This window comes from Rattus rattus, chromosome 1 (genome assembly GCF_011064425.1).
Source record: "Rattus rattus isolate New Zealand chromosome 1, Rrattus_CSIRO_v1, whole genome shotgun sequence".
NCBI classification, from domain to species: Eukaryota; Metazoa; Chordata; class Mammalia; order Rodentia; family Muridae; genus Rattus; species Rattus rattus.
In genome coordinates, this window is record NC_046154.1 from 56,063,579 (window position 1) to 56,077,708 (window position 14,130).

Consider the following 14,130-nt stretch of genomic DNA (forward strand, 5'->3'; position numbering starts at 1 on the left):
GTGGCACCATTTAGAAGCCATGCAAGAAAAACTGAATGAACAGACTGAAGGCAGAAAGGTTAGTTTGCTGCCCTTCCTATTTTTCAAATCTTCAGAATCCTGAATGAAAAAGGATTCAGATCAAAGCACGGAGTGCAGAAGCTATATGCTGGGCTATGAACACTGCAGAGGGTGCACAATGGAAGACGTAAACATCTGAAAAGGTTTAAAAAGGGAAACAAATGCAAGACAAAAATTATTGGAGGTGAGGAATAAAGGCTAGCTGTCTTTCTACTTTAATAATGGTGATATGCTATTCTGTTTCTATCCATGCAACAGTCCGGGTAAAATAAACACTTACCTAAGAGAGATTCAGGGGCCTGGAAGTTGTTGCACAAGCCTTGGCAACAATTTGATACCTAAAGCCCCGTGATAAGCTGGATGTACTGTCATGCACCCATAATTCCAGGCTTCATACAGGAAAAGCTCAGACACACACACACACACACACACACACACACACACACACACACACACACACCTTTCAAAGTGATAAACAATTTGTAAAAGGACAACACTGCTGCTGCCCAGGAGCTAGGCCTTCAGGGCAGAAGTGGGCCTGGCCAAAGTCATAAAGAATGCTAGCCTGGCTAACAACTCTTCACCATCAAGCATATATCACTTCTCAGAAACTATTTTTCCCCATTTTACCTCAACTCTTAATTTAAAATCATGTACATAATTTGCATCTGTCACCGAGAGTCAAACATTTTCTTCTTACAGAAAAGCAGGTGTTCTGAGGAATTAATAGGTGCAAAAATATCCATCAGATGGGAAGGAAAGATGCCAAGATGGCAGCTGCCTTGTCTAAGTCCAGCAGCCCCAAACCTGTGTTTCATAGGTATTTTCTCGTCACCGCTCTCTTTCCAGGCTGTATCTACAGACACTCTTGGTCTTTAAGTCACAATGCAGTGAAAATAGATAAGTCCTTGTGCAATAGAAACACAGAGCACAGAGCGTGCTGTGCTGTGGCCAGGATGGCCTTCAAGTTGTAATCCTCCTGCCTCAGCCCCTGAGTAGCTGAACTTCACAAAAAAAAAAAAAAAAAAAAAAACAACAACTAACTTCTGAAACAGAAGACTTTTAAAGGAGATGGACAAGAAACAGCTTTGGAATCAGATAACCCCAAGTTGGTCAGGTGTTCACTGTACCTAACTCTCAGATCGATCTTAAGCTAGTGTGAGAATAAAATTCTCATGTGGAATTCTGAACACTAAACCCAGTATCATATACAAAAGACTTATCGCCCTAGCAGGGACTACTCCCAGTATCATATACAAAAGACTTATCGCCCTAGCAGGGACTACTCTCTGTGCCTACAGTCTCTTTACAAAAATATGGTCTCGCTGGCTGATACTTCCCTCAAAGGAAATGGTCGGATACATGCTAGACACCATATGCCTAAGTGACCAGCATTCAGTAAAGTCATCGGCTCTGAGATGCTATCAGCTTCCACAGGCTACCTTTAAAATGTGCCATCCTTAAAGTGGTCTCAGATCTATTTCAGAAGCATGAAATTAAACACGTAGCTTGACCTGCAGTAAGAGTACACCCATGATTCAAGGCTTTCCCTGTCTGGTTTCATCTTACTCTCTCTCACTCTCTCTCTCTCTCTTTTTGGAGCTGGGGGCCGAACCCAGGGCCTTGTGCTTGCGAGGCAAGCACTCTACCACTGAGCTAAATCCCCAACCCCCATCTTACTCTTTTTTAAGATTTATTTTATTTGTGTATAAGAGAGAGTATATGCAAGTATATGTATGTAGGTGCCCAAGGAGACTAGAAGGGGTCATCCAATCCCTTGGAGCTGGAGTTACAGACATCTGTGAGCCATCCAATGTGGGCGCTGGGAACCAATCTCATGATTAAGCAGTAAGTGCTATGCTGTCTCTCCAGTGCACTCCCATCCCACCCAGTTCTCAAGCTATCATGCTACCGTTTTCCCTTCAGAGAGGATCTCTGGATGGTTCATCTTCACTAACAATTTGACTAAATGTGGAATTATCTAGGAGACATGGCTCTGGAATGCAGCTGACGCATACTAGCTTAGGATGTAGGAGTGCTGACAGAATGTCCCAAGCCTAGATAACAGGGCTGGATGCTAGATGGACGTTACAGGGAGAGGAGTTAGAGGATTATATGTGACATTAGCAGGAAGAAGAGGAAGAGTGCCACTCTCCAGCTGTGCAACTTTGCACAATTTCTTTAAAGTTTCTATCCTACAATTTAGAAATAAAACTTAAGAGTGTTTTTGAGGATTGCATTAAAATGATGGGTATTAGGCAGATGACAATATTTGGCACAAGCTCCTGCTTCCCCATTACAAATCTGTGATGGGCAGGCCTCCTGCCCCTCCTTAGAGATCTGAAACAGTGACGATCCCTTCCAGGAAGGGGTGAGAATCAGACTTGGGCTTTTCCCAACAGTGCCTCACTGGGATTAATCTGGGAAACCCTGCACATCACAGTGTCCTTGCGAAAACTCATAATGCACATTAGGATATTAAAAAGCTCCGAAAATTCTTACAGTAAGCGAACTGATTTGATTTCATTTAAATTTACTTGGTTCTTTGTTTTTCAAAATAACTGTTGCACTTTGCACTTTGCAAATGTCACTGTACTCAGCGCAGAAGCCTGTTAAAATGGCTAGGGGCAGGGTAGGGAGAAGCATAAGAACATTCTACAATGTCTTTTCTAGGTTACAAAAAATAAACATTTTTAAGATTTACTTTACTTGGGAGCTGGAAACTGGCCCATCAGTTAGAATGCTTGCTGTACATTCAGGGGGACTGGAGTTCAGACCCCAGCACCCACGGAGTCAGCATACTGTTCTGCCAATACCTTACTCCAGCTCCTGGGACCCACACCCTCTCTGTGTTCCATGTGCACACGCACACACACATTTGTTTACATTTATGTATATGTACCACATGCACACTTGGTGCCTCCAGAGGCCAGAAGAGGATGTTGGAGTCCCAGTGTCTTAACAACTGAGCCATCTCTCCAGCATCCACTACAGATACATTTTAAAGATACACAGCAGGATCATTCTCATTCTAGTCACACACATGTTGTGTGTGCCGTATATGTGCAGTATATGTATGTATATATAATATGTGTGTGTGTGTGTGTGTGTGTGTGTGTGTATGTGCAGGTGCACACCCATGTGTGCACACTCATCTCTGCATGTGTAAGGTGCAGAAGAGGACACTGGGCACCCTGTTCCATTGCTCTTTACCTTCCTACCTGAGACACAGTCTCTCACTGGGCCTGGAGATAGTTGGCAACCCCAGCTTATGTCCAGCTCCCCTCCCCATAGCATTTTTGGGTAAATGAAGCCACAGTTCCTGGCTTTTTACCGGGGTCCTCTCGTTTGCACAGCAAACCCTCTTATGCACTAAGCCATCTCTCTAGCACTCAGAGCCCCTTTATATTCCAAAGAAAATTTAAAGACAGAGGGATGACACACAAACAGAAAAGATGAGGGAAATACTCACTGTCTTTCTATTGCTTATTTCAAAAATTTGAGTAACATGTATTTTAAGTAATTTTTTTAGATTTATCTTAGGTGATGAGTATTCTGTCTGTATGTATATGTAATATATGTCCTTGTGGAGTCAGAAGAGGGTACTGAATTCCCTGGAACTAAAGTTATAGATCCTTGTGAACCACTGTGTAAATGCTGGGAATGGAACAACAAGTGCTCTTAACCACTGAGCCACCTCTCTGGCCCCTGAATATTTTTAGCAACTAATTCACCCCAGATGCTTTAAGACAACCAAGCATGACTCACTCTAATTTCTAAGACTTAACTATGGGCGACGGGAGAGATGGCTGGCTCTCACACTCTCAGCTCTTCTAGAGAACCCACGTCTGAGTCCCAGCATCTACCCAGAGGGCTCACAACTGCTGTGACTCCAGCTCCAGACTGTCACACGCTCCTTTCTGGCTCTCATGGGTACACACACACGTGGCATACTCAAACAGAGACACAAAAATACTGATAAATAAGTAAACAAATAAAACCAAAAATAGTATTTAACATTTTCTTCCAGGTAAAATTAAGTGGAAAGGAAAGTTGCCACACTTCTACAGGGACTACTTGTTTTTGAAATACAACTAAACAACAAAGTACACGCTAGACCCACACCAGAAAATAACCAAGTGAAATCTGATGCACAACGCTGGGATAAAAGGATTTTTGCTTGTTTGACTTTATTATTAAATAGGGGAGGGGCGTGTCACAGTGCCATGTGGAAGTCAGAAGACATCTCTGTGCAGTCCGTTCTGTCCTTCTACCAGTGCGTCAGTCTGCTCGAGATCAAGCTCAGGCTACAAGGTTATGGCTCCTTTACCTGCTGAGCCATGTCCCCTACGCCAAGACAAATGCACATGCCCACTGAGTCTTCTATCACTAAGCCCCTGAGAGCTATGTGGAAGAAGAACGCAGATGCTCACAATGCAAATATTCATTAACAATTCTTTACAAGAAAAATACTTTCTTCTTATGTAACCAAACTACTGTTAATTAGAAGTCAGAAAAAACTGCTTAAATAAAGGAAGTTTATGGTATACAGTATTCATAAACTCTAATTATTGAGCCAAGTATTCTAGCAACTCATGATATAAAATTAATTTCAAATCATACAAGTCAAATTTTATAAAAGCAAAATGATAAAACAAAGTTGACATAACTTACTCGGTCCGCCAATCCTCCAGGGACAATAGTCCTCACGACCACACCGCTGGATTTGCCTCCAACTATCCCAAAACCTAATCCAGAGCCATCATTAATGAGCTCGACATCTTCAGTGTGGCCCCAACGCACCTACGAAGGAAGAGCAAGTTAGAGCCAGAGTGGGAACCTCGGATTCTTAGGTTCCTATATAGTAATATACAACAGACTTACAAGAAACTGAAAATCCATACAATCAATCTCGACATCTATGGAGAATACGATATGGAGACACAGCGAGTAGATAGAAGAAAGATGATAGGTGAATAGACGGACAGAGCAAGGCAGAGAACCTTACAGGAATTATAATTCAATGGAGAAAATGAGCACAAATAATTACAATATGAGGTAGAGGTAGAGTATCAGACACTGCGACCTGAAAAGGACAAGAAACACAACCAAGCACAGGGTATGTCGGGAGTCAGTGAACACATTTTGCTGAAAGACAGGCTCAGTGTTACAAAGATTTCAGGGAAGTAGGGGAGAAAACAGTTCATAAACTTACATGCTAATGAGAATCATGAAAGGCTTAATGAAAGCAGAAATGTAAATTAAAATTAAGTATTAGTGGCACACACCCATTATCCCGGTTCCCCGGAGGCAGGTACCTCAGGGACTCAGAGCCAGCCTCTGCCACACAGTGAGTTCAAGGAAAACCACCGCTACAGGAGCCCTGCGCATGATTCAGTAAATGTTAGACAGAAAGCAAGCATTTAAGCCAGAGGGAAATGGAAGAGCGCAGCTCGGCCGGACAACAGAATGAGGCAAAGACTGGAGAGATAACAAGGCTAAAGAAATGGCTTAGGAAACTATCCTGTCAGAACTGTGAAGAACCAAAGGTTAACAATATGGCTAAAAAGCGCAGGGAAAGAGTAAATCCTGAGTGAATACGTACTGTCTGACAAGGTCTTAGCCATGTCAAGGACCCATGCCACAGGTCATGGAGGCGGCAAAGCCTTCACCAGGCTCAGAGGGATGGCAAGGCCTTCCTCTGGTCCACGTGAAGACATTGACAGTATTCACCACAGCTTTCTCCAAAGCTCCTCCACAGATTCTCTTCCTATAGATTAGCTAAGCCTTCTTCTCCCGCTGCACGCAGAAGCCCTGCCTCCCGGCTCGGCTGTGTAAAATAACGGAGCTGAGCTTCCAGGGGGCCTGAGCTTCCCCGCAGAGCCCAGTCCAGCCACCCTCAGCTCTTCCTGTGCATGTGCCTCTCAGTCAGTCCTTTCTTCATTTCCTCTCTGCCCCAGGCAAGGCTGTGGCAAAAAGACTAATTTAGAACACTACAAGGAAAGCAGGCACACACAACTCAAGATACTAGCAACATAATCCTACAAAAAGACGTAAGAGATTCTCCTCTAACGATGAGACTCCAGGAGAAATGCACACACGTTTACATCATTCAGCTTCAGGACGAAATCTCCCGTGAGAGGATGCGGTCACCTTCATTAGTTAGGTCTCCTACTCTACAACATGAGAAAGTTAGCTGTGAAGCAAATGGAGACTTGGAAGGACTTAAGACATTCCTCCCTGGAACAACACCTACAATGCTAGATATATTTTCTAAAGTAAAGCTGAAGTGAGGATGGCAGCTACCATTCACAGTGACCACTGGGCAGGCACTGCCAGGTTTTCACAAACCTACTTTCTTTTCACATCTCTAAGAACTAGGGAGCATTACTGGTTCCATGTAAGAGAGAAGAGACTGGAAGCCAGCATGGTGGTCTAGCCTGCACCCCAATACTTATAGAGCAGCAGGAAGAAGGTCAGAAATTCAAGCTAACCTCTGCCATGCAGCATATCTGAGGCCAAGCTGGGCAACTTGGCAACTTGCCTCAATACTTAAAAAGATAGAGAGGGGGGAAAAGAATAAACTAACCAACGGACAGAGGCACAGAAGGGACAAGGACCTGGTGGGATACAAGCAGGATGGGGTAGAAAATGTCTTGAACACGACAAAGCCTGACTACCGAGCCCCCGTTCTACATAGGCTAAGCAAGGTCCCACTTTGTTCACTGTGTTTATCCTATAAACTGTACTGTATCAATATTACAGCATCAAAGGAACATGGTTCCCTGCTCGCACTGTGACCTTTATCGGTCTATGCCTGCACCCCAACACTCAGAGAGCAGGGGCTTTCTTCCCCTTAGTCACAAATGAAAATTAAACAAATGGACTTACGCCAAGGCCTAGAGGCTCACACATGTAATCTGTATTTGCAAAGCAGAGGCAAGAGGATCACAACTTTAAGACCAGCCTGATGCCAAGGAGTTCCAGCCCAGCCAGAGCCACACGGTGAGATCTTACCTTGAAACAAAGTAACTATCTACAACAACAACAACAACAACAACAACAACAACAACAGCAACAACAGCAAAACAGACAGTTTTCATTCTGAAGACACACACCAGAGTCTGTAAACTTCTTGACTGGGGATATGCCTCAGTGGGCAAAGTGCACGCCACACAGGCAGGAGGACCTGAGTTCAAAGCCCACACACAAGAAAAAGCTGGTGTGTGGTCCACACGTGTGAGCCCAGAGCTCACAGTCCTTCCAGTGTAGCTGCAACTTCAAGCCTCTGGGTTCAATGAGAACCTAACACAAAAGACAATAGTGACAGAAGAAATCAACTGACATCGGCCTCTGAGCTTCACATCAGGAACAGGTCAGTACACCTACCAACACACGCATGTGCACACACACATACACCACACACACATACGATTTTAAAGTTCTTAAATCCATAAATGTAATAAGCTTAAAAGATTATTTTGAAGTCAGAGAAAAACAAGGACAGGAAGATGGGACCCCTCGGGTGCCTGCCTGCACACCTGACAGACTGAATTCAATTTCCCTCATGATGGGAGGGGAGAACCAACCCCAGCCAGTTGCTCTCTGTCCTTTTTATGCACACTGTGGCATGCATGTTCCCGCTCATACACAGAAAACAAAACAGAATCTTTAACAGTGACATGTTTCTCTTTTTAAACTTATGTGAAAACTTATAGCACTAATTATATAAAAGCATAATCTAGTCATAAAATTCTATTAAATTCAGAAATATGAGGCATTTAAAAGAAGTATCCACAATTTTCCTTAAGACACCTAACAATGAATTTCTAATAAAACCTCTGAAACTCAGGCATAGTGGCACAGACCCATAATCCTACATTCAAGAGGCTAAACCAAGAAAATTATGAGTTCAAGGCCAGCCTGGAGTACTTAACAGGTGTCCGCTTTCCTCCTCACATACACACATTAACTATGTTAATCAAAGAACACAAGGCATCTATCTTATCATCAAATAATTTACAAATAATATCCACTTTGGCCTTTATATTAAATAATAATCTTCAATAAGGAAATCAACCAGACATTAAAAAGACAAAAACAAGGCCAACTCCTCTGACAAACATCTTGTACTGCTGTCATATGGAGATGTGCTCACCTTTCTTGACCTACAATAATGAAAATGACTTCCAAATGAGAGCCAACTATTCTTATCATACATAAGAGAATTTAGAATATAATGTAGCCCCAACCTTTTGACCCACCGTTTCTGGCAGAGTTGTATCAGCTGAGCTGGTGGATGTTCGGCTCTGTGTGTGGCCCACTTCCCTGGCCACAACCAGCCGCAGAGATCCAGTGGCTTGTTGTAGTAATGCAATTGCCTGCTGATGGGAAATATTCTGATCCAATGGGGTGTCATTAATGGCCAAAATCTGGTCATTTTCCTTCAATCTCTGATCCCTAACAATACAAGAAAAGAATGTAAGCACTGTAACAACCTAAGGAACAGGGCTGGCTGGGTGTGTTTTTCTATGAATCAGGTGCTCCAACAGCAGATACGCTTCTCTTCCACCACCCTTCCTTACGTTAACATGACCGTTTCACACAAGGCACTACACCATGCAGTGAAATTAAGTCACTTGAGCAAGACTGCACAGCTGGAGAGAAAAGGCAACATCCAGCTTCAGACTGCAATGAGCCCGCAGCAACAGACTTTTTGCCCAGACGGGTTGTCTCCAAGATGTTGGTATTACTTCTGTTGCACGTATTCTATTTCAGTTTCATGTACAGGAAAGATTTTGGGTGACAAGATGTCAACAGGGACATTTAGAAAGGTCTCTGCTATGGTTTTAATGCCTGTGCCCCCAAACTCCCATGGATGTAATTTCCATTATAAAAGAGTCATGAGAGGGACTTTTAAGGGATGATCAGGCTGTAGGGACTGACCACTCATGGAGAGATTGGTGTCTTTACAAAAGGGTGGGGTTAGTCCTTTGTTGCCCTGTTTTATCCTGCCTTCTACCATGCGGTGAAAAGAGCCGAGAAGCTCAAGCAGTCAGACGAAGCTTCCAGAGCTGTAAGCCGTGTTCATCACAAGTTCTGACACCTCAGGTACTTTGTTAGAGCACAATGAAATAGGGCTGAGCCTCACAATCATCTTTTAAAGGAACTGAGAAGTAGGAGCTGAACGTAGGGACACGAGTTCACCACTGCTGGAAGGCTCGGTGACTACACAATAGTATGTCAAGCTGCAAGGAAGACTCAACCTCACTGTAAGAAGGGCACCATGTATCAGACCATCAGATACACAGCCAGCAAGGACAACCAATACATTACATCAGCCTTCCCGCGATGGTTCAGAACACTTTATAGACAGATACTGTTTTTAAAAAGTTAGTTGTCGCCAGACGATGGAAGGAGGAAGGAGCAGGGAGTGACTGTTAACATACACACAGGACGGAGCTTTTTTTCTAGTTGATGAAACTTTCCAGAGTTTCTACTGTTTCTAGAATAGTGGGAATGATTGCAAAACGGTGAGTATATTACACATCACTTCAAAATGGTAAAATTTATACTATTTGGAGTAGATCCCAATAAATCTATTACTTAAAATGTTGAGTTAGAGAGACTAGAAGAATCATCTACAAATGGAGAAAACACATTTGGAAAGAACAAAACCAAAACATTATCGACAGATTTTTCTAACCATATCCGGCCACCACTATTATTCTAACAGGGAACATCTGAATAGTGAACTCAGGAAATGAGTCCTACAGCAAAGACTAGAAATTGAGGAGACAAAGCCTGTGTACTGCACCCTTCAAAAGTACCAGCAGGTCCAGCACGGGGATGGCAGGGTAAGGAAGCTCTAGAGAGCCCAGCAGCACTTATGTTACCGTTGTTATTGCTACTTCCTTACTCTTTATTGTATCATTTCAGAGCTGTCAGGAGAAGGGAACCAAGTGCAGAATGAACTTCATCCTCACCTGTCTGCTACACTCCCCGGATGGACTTCCTTCACAAAGATGTCAATTAATCCCAGACTTTGGCTTCTCAGAGCCACCACACTGAATCCAAGGCCTCCGGTTGAAGGGCGTTCTATATCTATATACTCAACGTGCCGGCCCTAAAGGGGGGAGGAGTCAGAAAGGAGGAAAGAAACCCATGATGTGCATTTAAATATCACCTTTCCACAGAACCGAAACTGCTCAGCGCACAGCGGCTTCTAAGTCATCGCTGTCGATCCGAGCATGCTCAGCAGTCTGGTAATATGCTGGTCCTGGAAACCTTTTACCTTGATTGTTGTCCGCCCAGCACACAGTACAGCATTGAGAAGCATTTTACAATTCATCCACATTATGAGATAGATTGCGGGCTGGAAAAAACTGAAAACATCCTTTCCCACAGGAAACTGTTACTTTGGACACAAATTTCTTTAAATCCTCTTGATATAAAACACATTTCTAAACAGGAAAGTGAGTCAGCTATGCCAGCAGCACACTTGTGCTCGGCCCAGTGAGCGCCCACAGTACTGTATCACTGTGTTTTAAATTCTACTGCAGTGAATACTCCATTCACTCAGGCATTTCAATAGTTAGAGTACGAGGGCTGCAGGCTAGCCTACAGCCTTGGTTAACAACTGCATGTACAATATGAGAGCTTCATAAACGTAATCACACCCAAGGGCAGCACACACGGCAGATGGAAGAGATCAGCATCATGAAAAGAACTAAAATAGTTTTCACTACTACGACTTGAATCAAAATCTCAAACCCAATTTTAGGTATTTGTTGTTTTCCTCTCTTTTGGTTTTTTGAGACAAAGCTCTCTATGTACACCCATCTGTTCTGGCACTCACTATGTTTACCATATGGCCTCGTGGACCAATACTCACAGAGATCCTCCTGCCTCTGCTGGAATGAACAGACGTGTACCTCCAAGTTCAGCTTTTTTAGAATTGACTTTAGTTTTAATTGTGTGTATGGGCATCGGCCTGTGTGTGGATATGTGTGTGTGCACTGCCTACTGAGGTCAGAAAAGGGTTTGGATCCCTGGAGATGGAGCATCTGTGAGCTACCTAATGTGGGAGCTAGGACCAAACTTGGGTCTTTGGCAAGAAATTCTAAATTTTCTTTAAAAATTCAAAAACTTCAATTGTCTATCATTTACTTTTTGGTGGGTATTAGGAGACACAGTTAAATTATCCATTCTAATGTTTTTCTAGATTTTCCAAATTATATTAATTAGAATTCACAACTCTGTTTTGATAGAAAATTAAAACAAATTTTCTTATGGAGTTGAGTTTTTGTTTGTTTCCTTCTGCTTTTCTCTTCAGACAGGGTTTCACTCTGCAGCTCACTCAAGCTGGCCTCAAACTGGGAGCTCCCCTCCCGGCCTGCTGAGTGCTGGGCTGCAGGCTTTTGCCAGCAAACCCTACTCTCCTGTACTTTAGTACAGGTTCCAAGTGTCAATTCCTCTTAACAAGATAAAAACACAAGCAAACAAATACAAAGTAATCTATAGTAAGGCAAAAAGATTTAGGTACAAGCCTTCTTTTTAAACTGAAACAGAAAAAAAGAATAATAAAGCTAAAGAATCCAATGACAAGACACACCCTTACCTGAGCCATCTGCTGAATGACTGAGGTAAAGTCTTCATTTCCTGATCTTTGCGTCCAAGGCAACGATTCAGATGCAGTTATATTACTACAAGGCCTGTGGGCATTCCCATTTGTAATGGAACCATCCGTGAAAACTAACAAGCCCTTCCGAGAAAAGTCAAAGTTGGCTGAACAATCTGAGGGGATATGGCTGAGCTGTTGGAGAGAGTGAGAAGGAAACTATCAGCAGAAATCCATACAAAAGAAACCATTTCTATCGATCACATTACATGTGTACTTTATGTACATATTAAAGAAATAAGAGGTTAGGCATGGTGGCACGTGACTTTAAGACCAATACTCAGATGCAGAGGCAGGAAGACCTCTGTGAGTTCAAGACTGAATAGTTATGTTTAGCAAGATCGAGGTCAACCAGGACTACGGAGTGAAACTCAGTCTCAGAAATGAAGGAAGGAAGGAGGGAGGGAGGGAGGGAGGGAGGGAGGGAGGAAAACATGAAGAAGGAGGGAAGCGACAAGTTGGGAGGGAGGGGAGAAAGAAAAAAAGTAAGAGGTAGGTGTGAGAGGCGGAAGAGATCCACAGTGGGCACACGATAGCACTCACAGCAACAGTGTGAGCCGGGTACCAGACCAAGACCCTGCATGCAGATCAGGTTATCTCACCGAATCTTTGTAACAGCCCAGCTGATGTCATTCACTATCCCACTTGGTGAGATGTGGTGAATATGAAAACTGAGGCACATAGCATCCTGTATATAGTTATGGCAAGCAAACCACGAGGCAACTCACACAGCTAAAGAAAATCGTAGTGTTATGAGAAGCAGCTTCATTCATTCATTCATTCATTCATTCATTTACAATATTAGCTGATACAAGTGCTAACAGAGCAGATCAAAAGCAACATTAATAACAAATGTCAAGGGGCTGGAGAGGCGACTCACTGGCTAAGAGCACTTGCTACTCTTCCGAGAGATCTGGGTTCAATTCCCAGCACACACATGGTGGGTCACAACCATCTGTCACTCTACTGTAGGAAATCCAACACCCTCTCTGGTCTCCACATGCACCAGGCACACAAGGTGCAGAGAGCTATACAATATAAGCAAAATAGCCATACATATTTCTTAAAAATAAAATGTGAAGACAGTGTCTTATATGTATGACAAAGAGCTGTACCCATGGAGTCCTTACAATGTGGTCACTAAACAAGATCTACATAAGGACAACGCCAGCTGAGTCCCACATGGATAGGGTAAATGTCAGAAGGCCCCGCCTTAGAAGAATCACAGCCAGTTAACGGCTGCAGAGAGAGACTCTGTCTTCTTCAGAGAGTGACAGGTCATCCACTCCCAAGTGGTCATCCCTAAACACATGTACTTATAAGCAACACTAGGCTCAGCAGGCTGCATTTACATATACATATGTGAATGTATATGAATGTATATGTAATAATTAAACAAGAGGTCATAAAGTTTAGAGGGAATAAAAGGGGGACATGGGAGAGGTTGGAAGGGTGAGAGTGTGAGGTGGAAAAATGATAAATTAAGTACTTATGCAAGAAATAAAAAGGGCCCGGCATAGTGGCACACATGTTTAATCCCAGCAGCACTTTGGAGGAATAGCCAGGTGGAACTCTTTGAGTAACAGAACAGCCAGGGCTACACAGTAAGACCCTGTCTTAAATAAATAAATGATTAATAAAAATTAATGTTTTAAAATAGAATAAATGTCAAAGTAAACAAGATCAAGCTAAGGTCAGCCCACATTCCAACAGGGAGCATTAACTGGACTCAGTTTTAAAAAACAAAACAAAGAGACGAATGAAGCAGGGAGTGGGATGCACTGGAAGCACTCAGGGAAAAGGCTAGAAGCTGGGGAAATGCGTACAAGATACAGTTTCCTTGAGCAAAATAGTCAGGATTAATAAAAGACAACCTATCATTTTAAAAAAATGGCAAGGGCCAGGAGAGGATGCTTGCCGTACAATCCTGATAATCTGGTGGAAGGTTATTGACAATACCTGAAGTGTCCTCAGCCTAGACATGGCCCTCCCACACAGACACATACACACAGCATATACTCTACATGGCCCTCCCACAAAGACACGTACACACAGCATATACTCTACATGGACCCTCCCACACAGACACATACACACAGCATATACTCTACATGACCCTCCCACACAAACACATACACACAGCATATACTCTACATGGCCCTCCCACACAGACACATACACACAGCATATACTCTACATGGACCTTCCCACACAGACACATACACACAGCATATACTCCACATGGCCCTCCCACACAGACACATACACACAGCATATACTCTACATGGCCCTCCCACATAGACACATACACACAGCATATACTCTACATGGACCCTCACACACACACACACACACACACACACACACACACACACACACACACACAAAGC

At 43.2% G+C, this 14,130-nt stretch overlaps 1 protein-coding gene across 3 annotated transcripts in view; it reads right to left on the minus strand.

Moving 5' to 3' along the window:
* Patj (PATJ crumbs cell polarity complex component) overlaps nucleotides 1-14,130 on the minus strand; it is a 273,878-nt gene that overhangs the window by 258,733 nt on the left and 1,015 nt on the right. For all 3 annotated transcript variants that reach the window (XM_032901821.1, XM_032901815.1, XM_032901812.1), the window contains exons 3-6: nucleotides 11,681-11,875; nucleotides 10,047-10,186; nucleotides 8,325-8,520; nucleotides 4,735-4,863 (exon numbers count right to left, since the gene is read on the minus strand). In XM_032901821.1, the coding sequence (XP_032757712.1) occupies nucleotides 4,735-4,863; nucleotides 8,325-8,520; nucleotides 10,047-10,186; nucleotides 11,681-11,875 (660 nt within the window). The remainder of the gene's footprint in view (nucleotides 1-4,734; nucleotides 4,864-8,324; nucleotides 8,521-10,046; nucleotides 10,187-11,680; nucleotides 11,876-14,130) is intronic.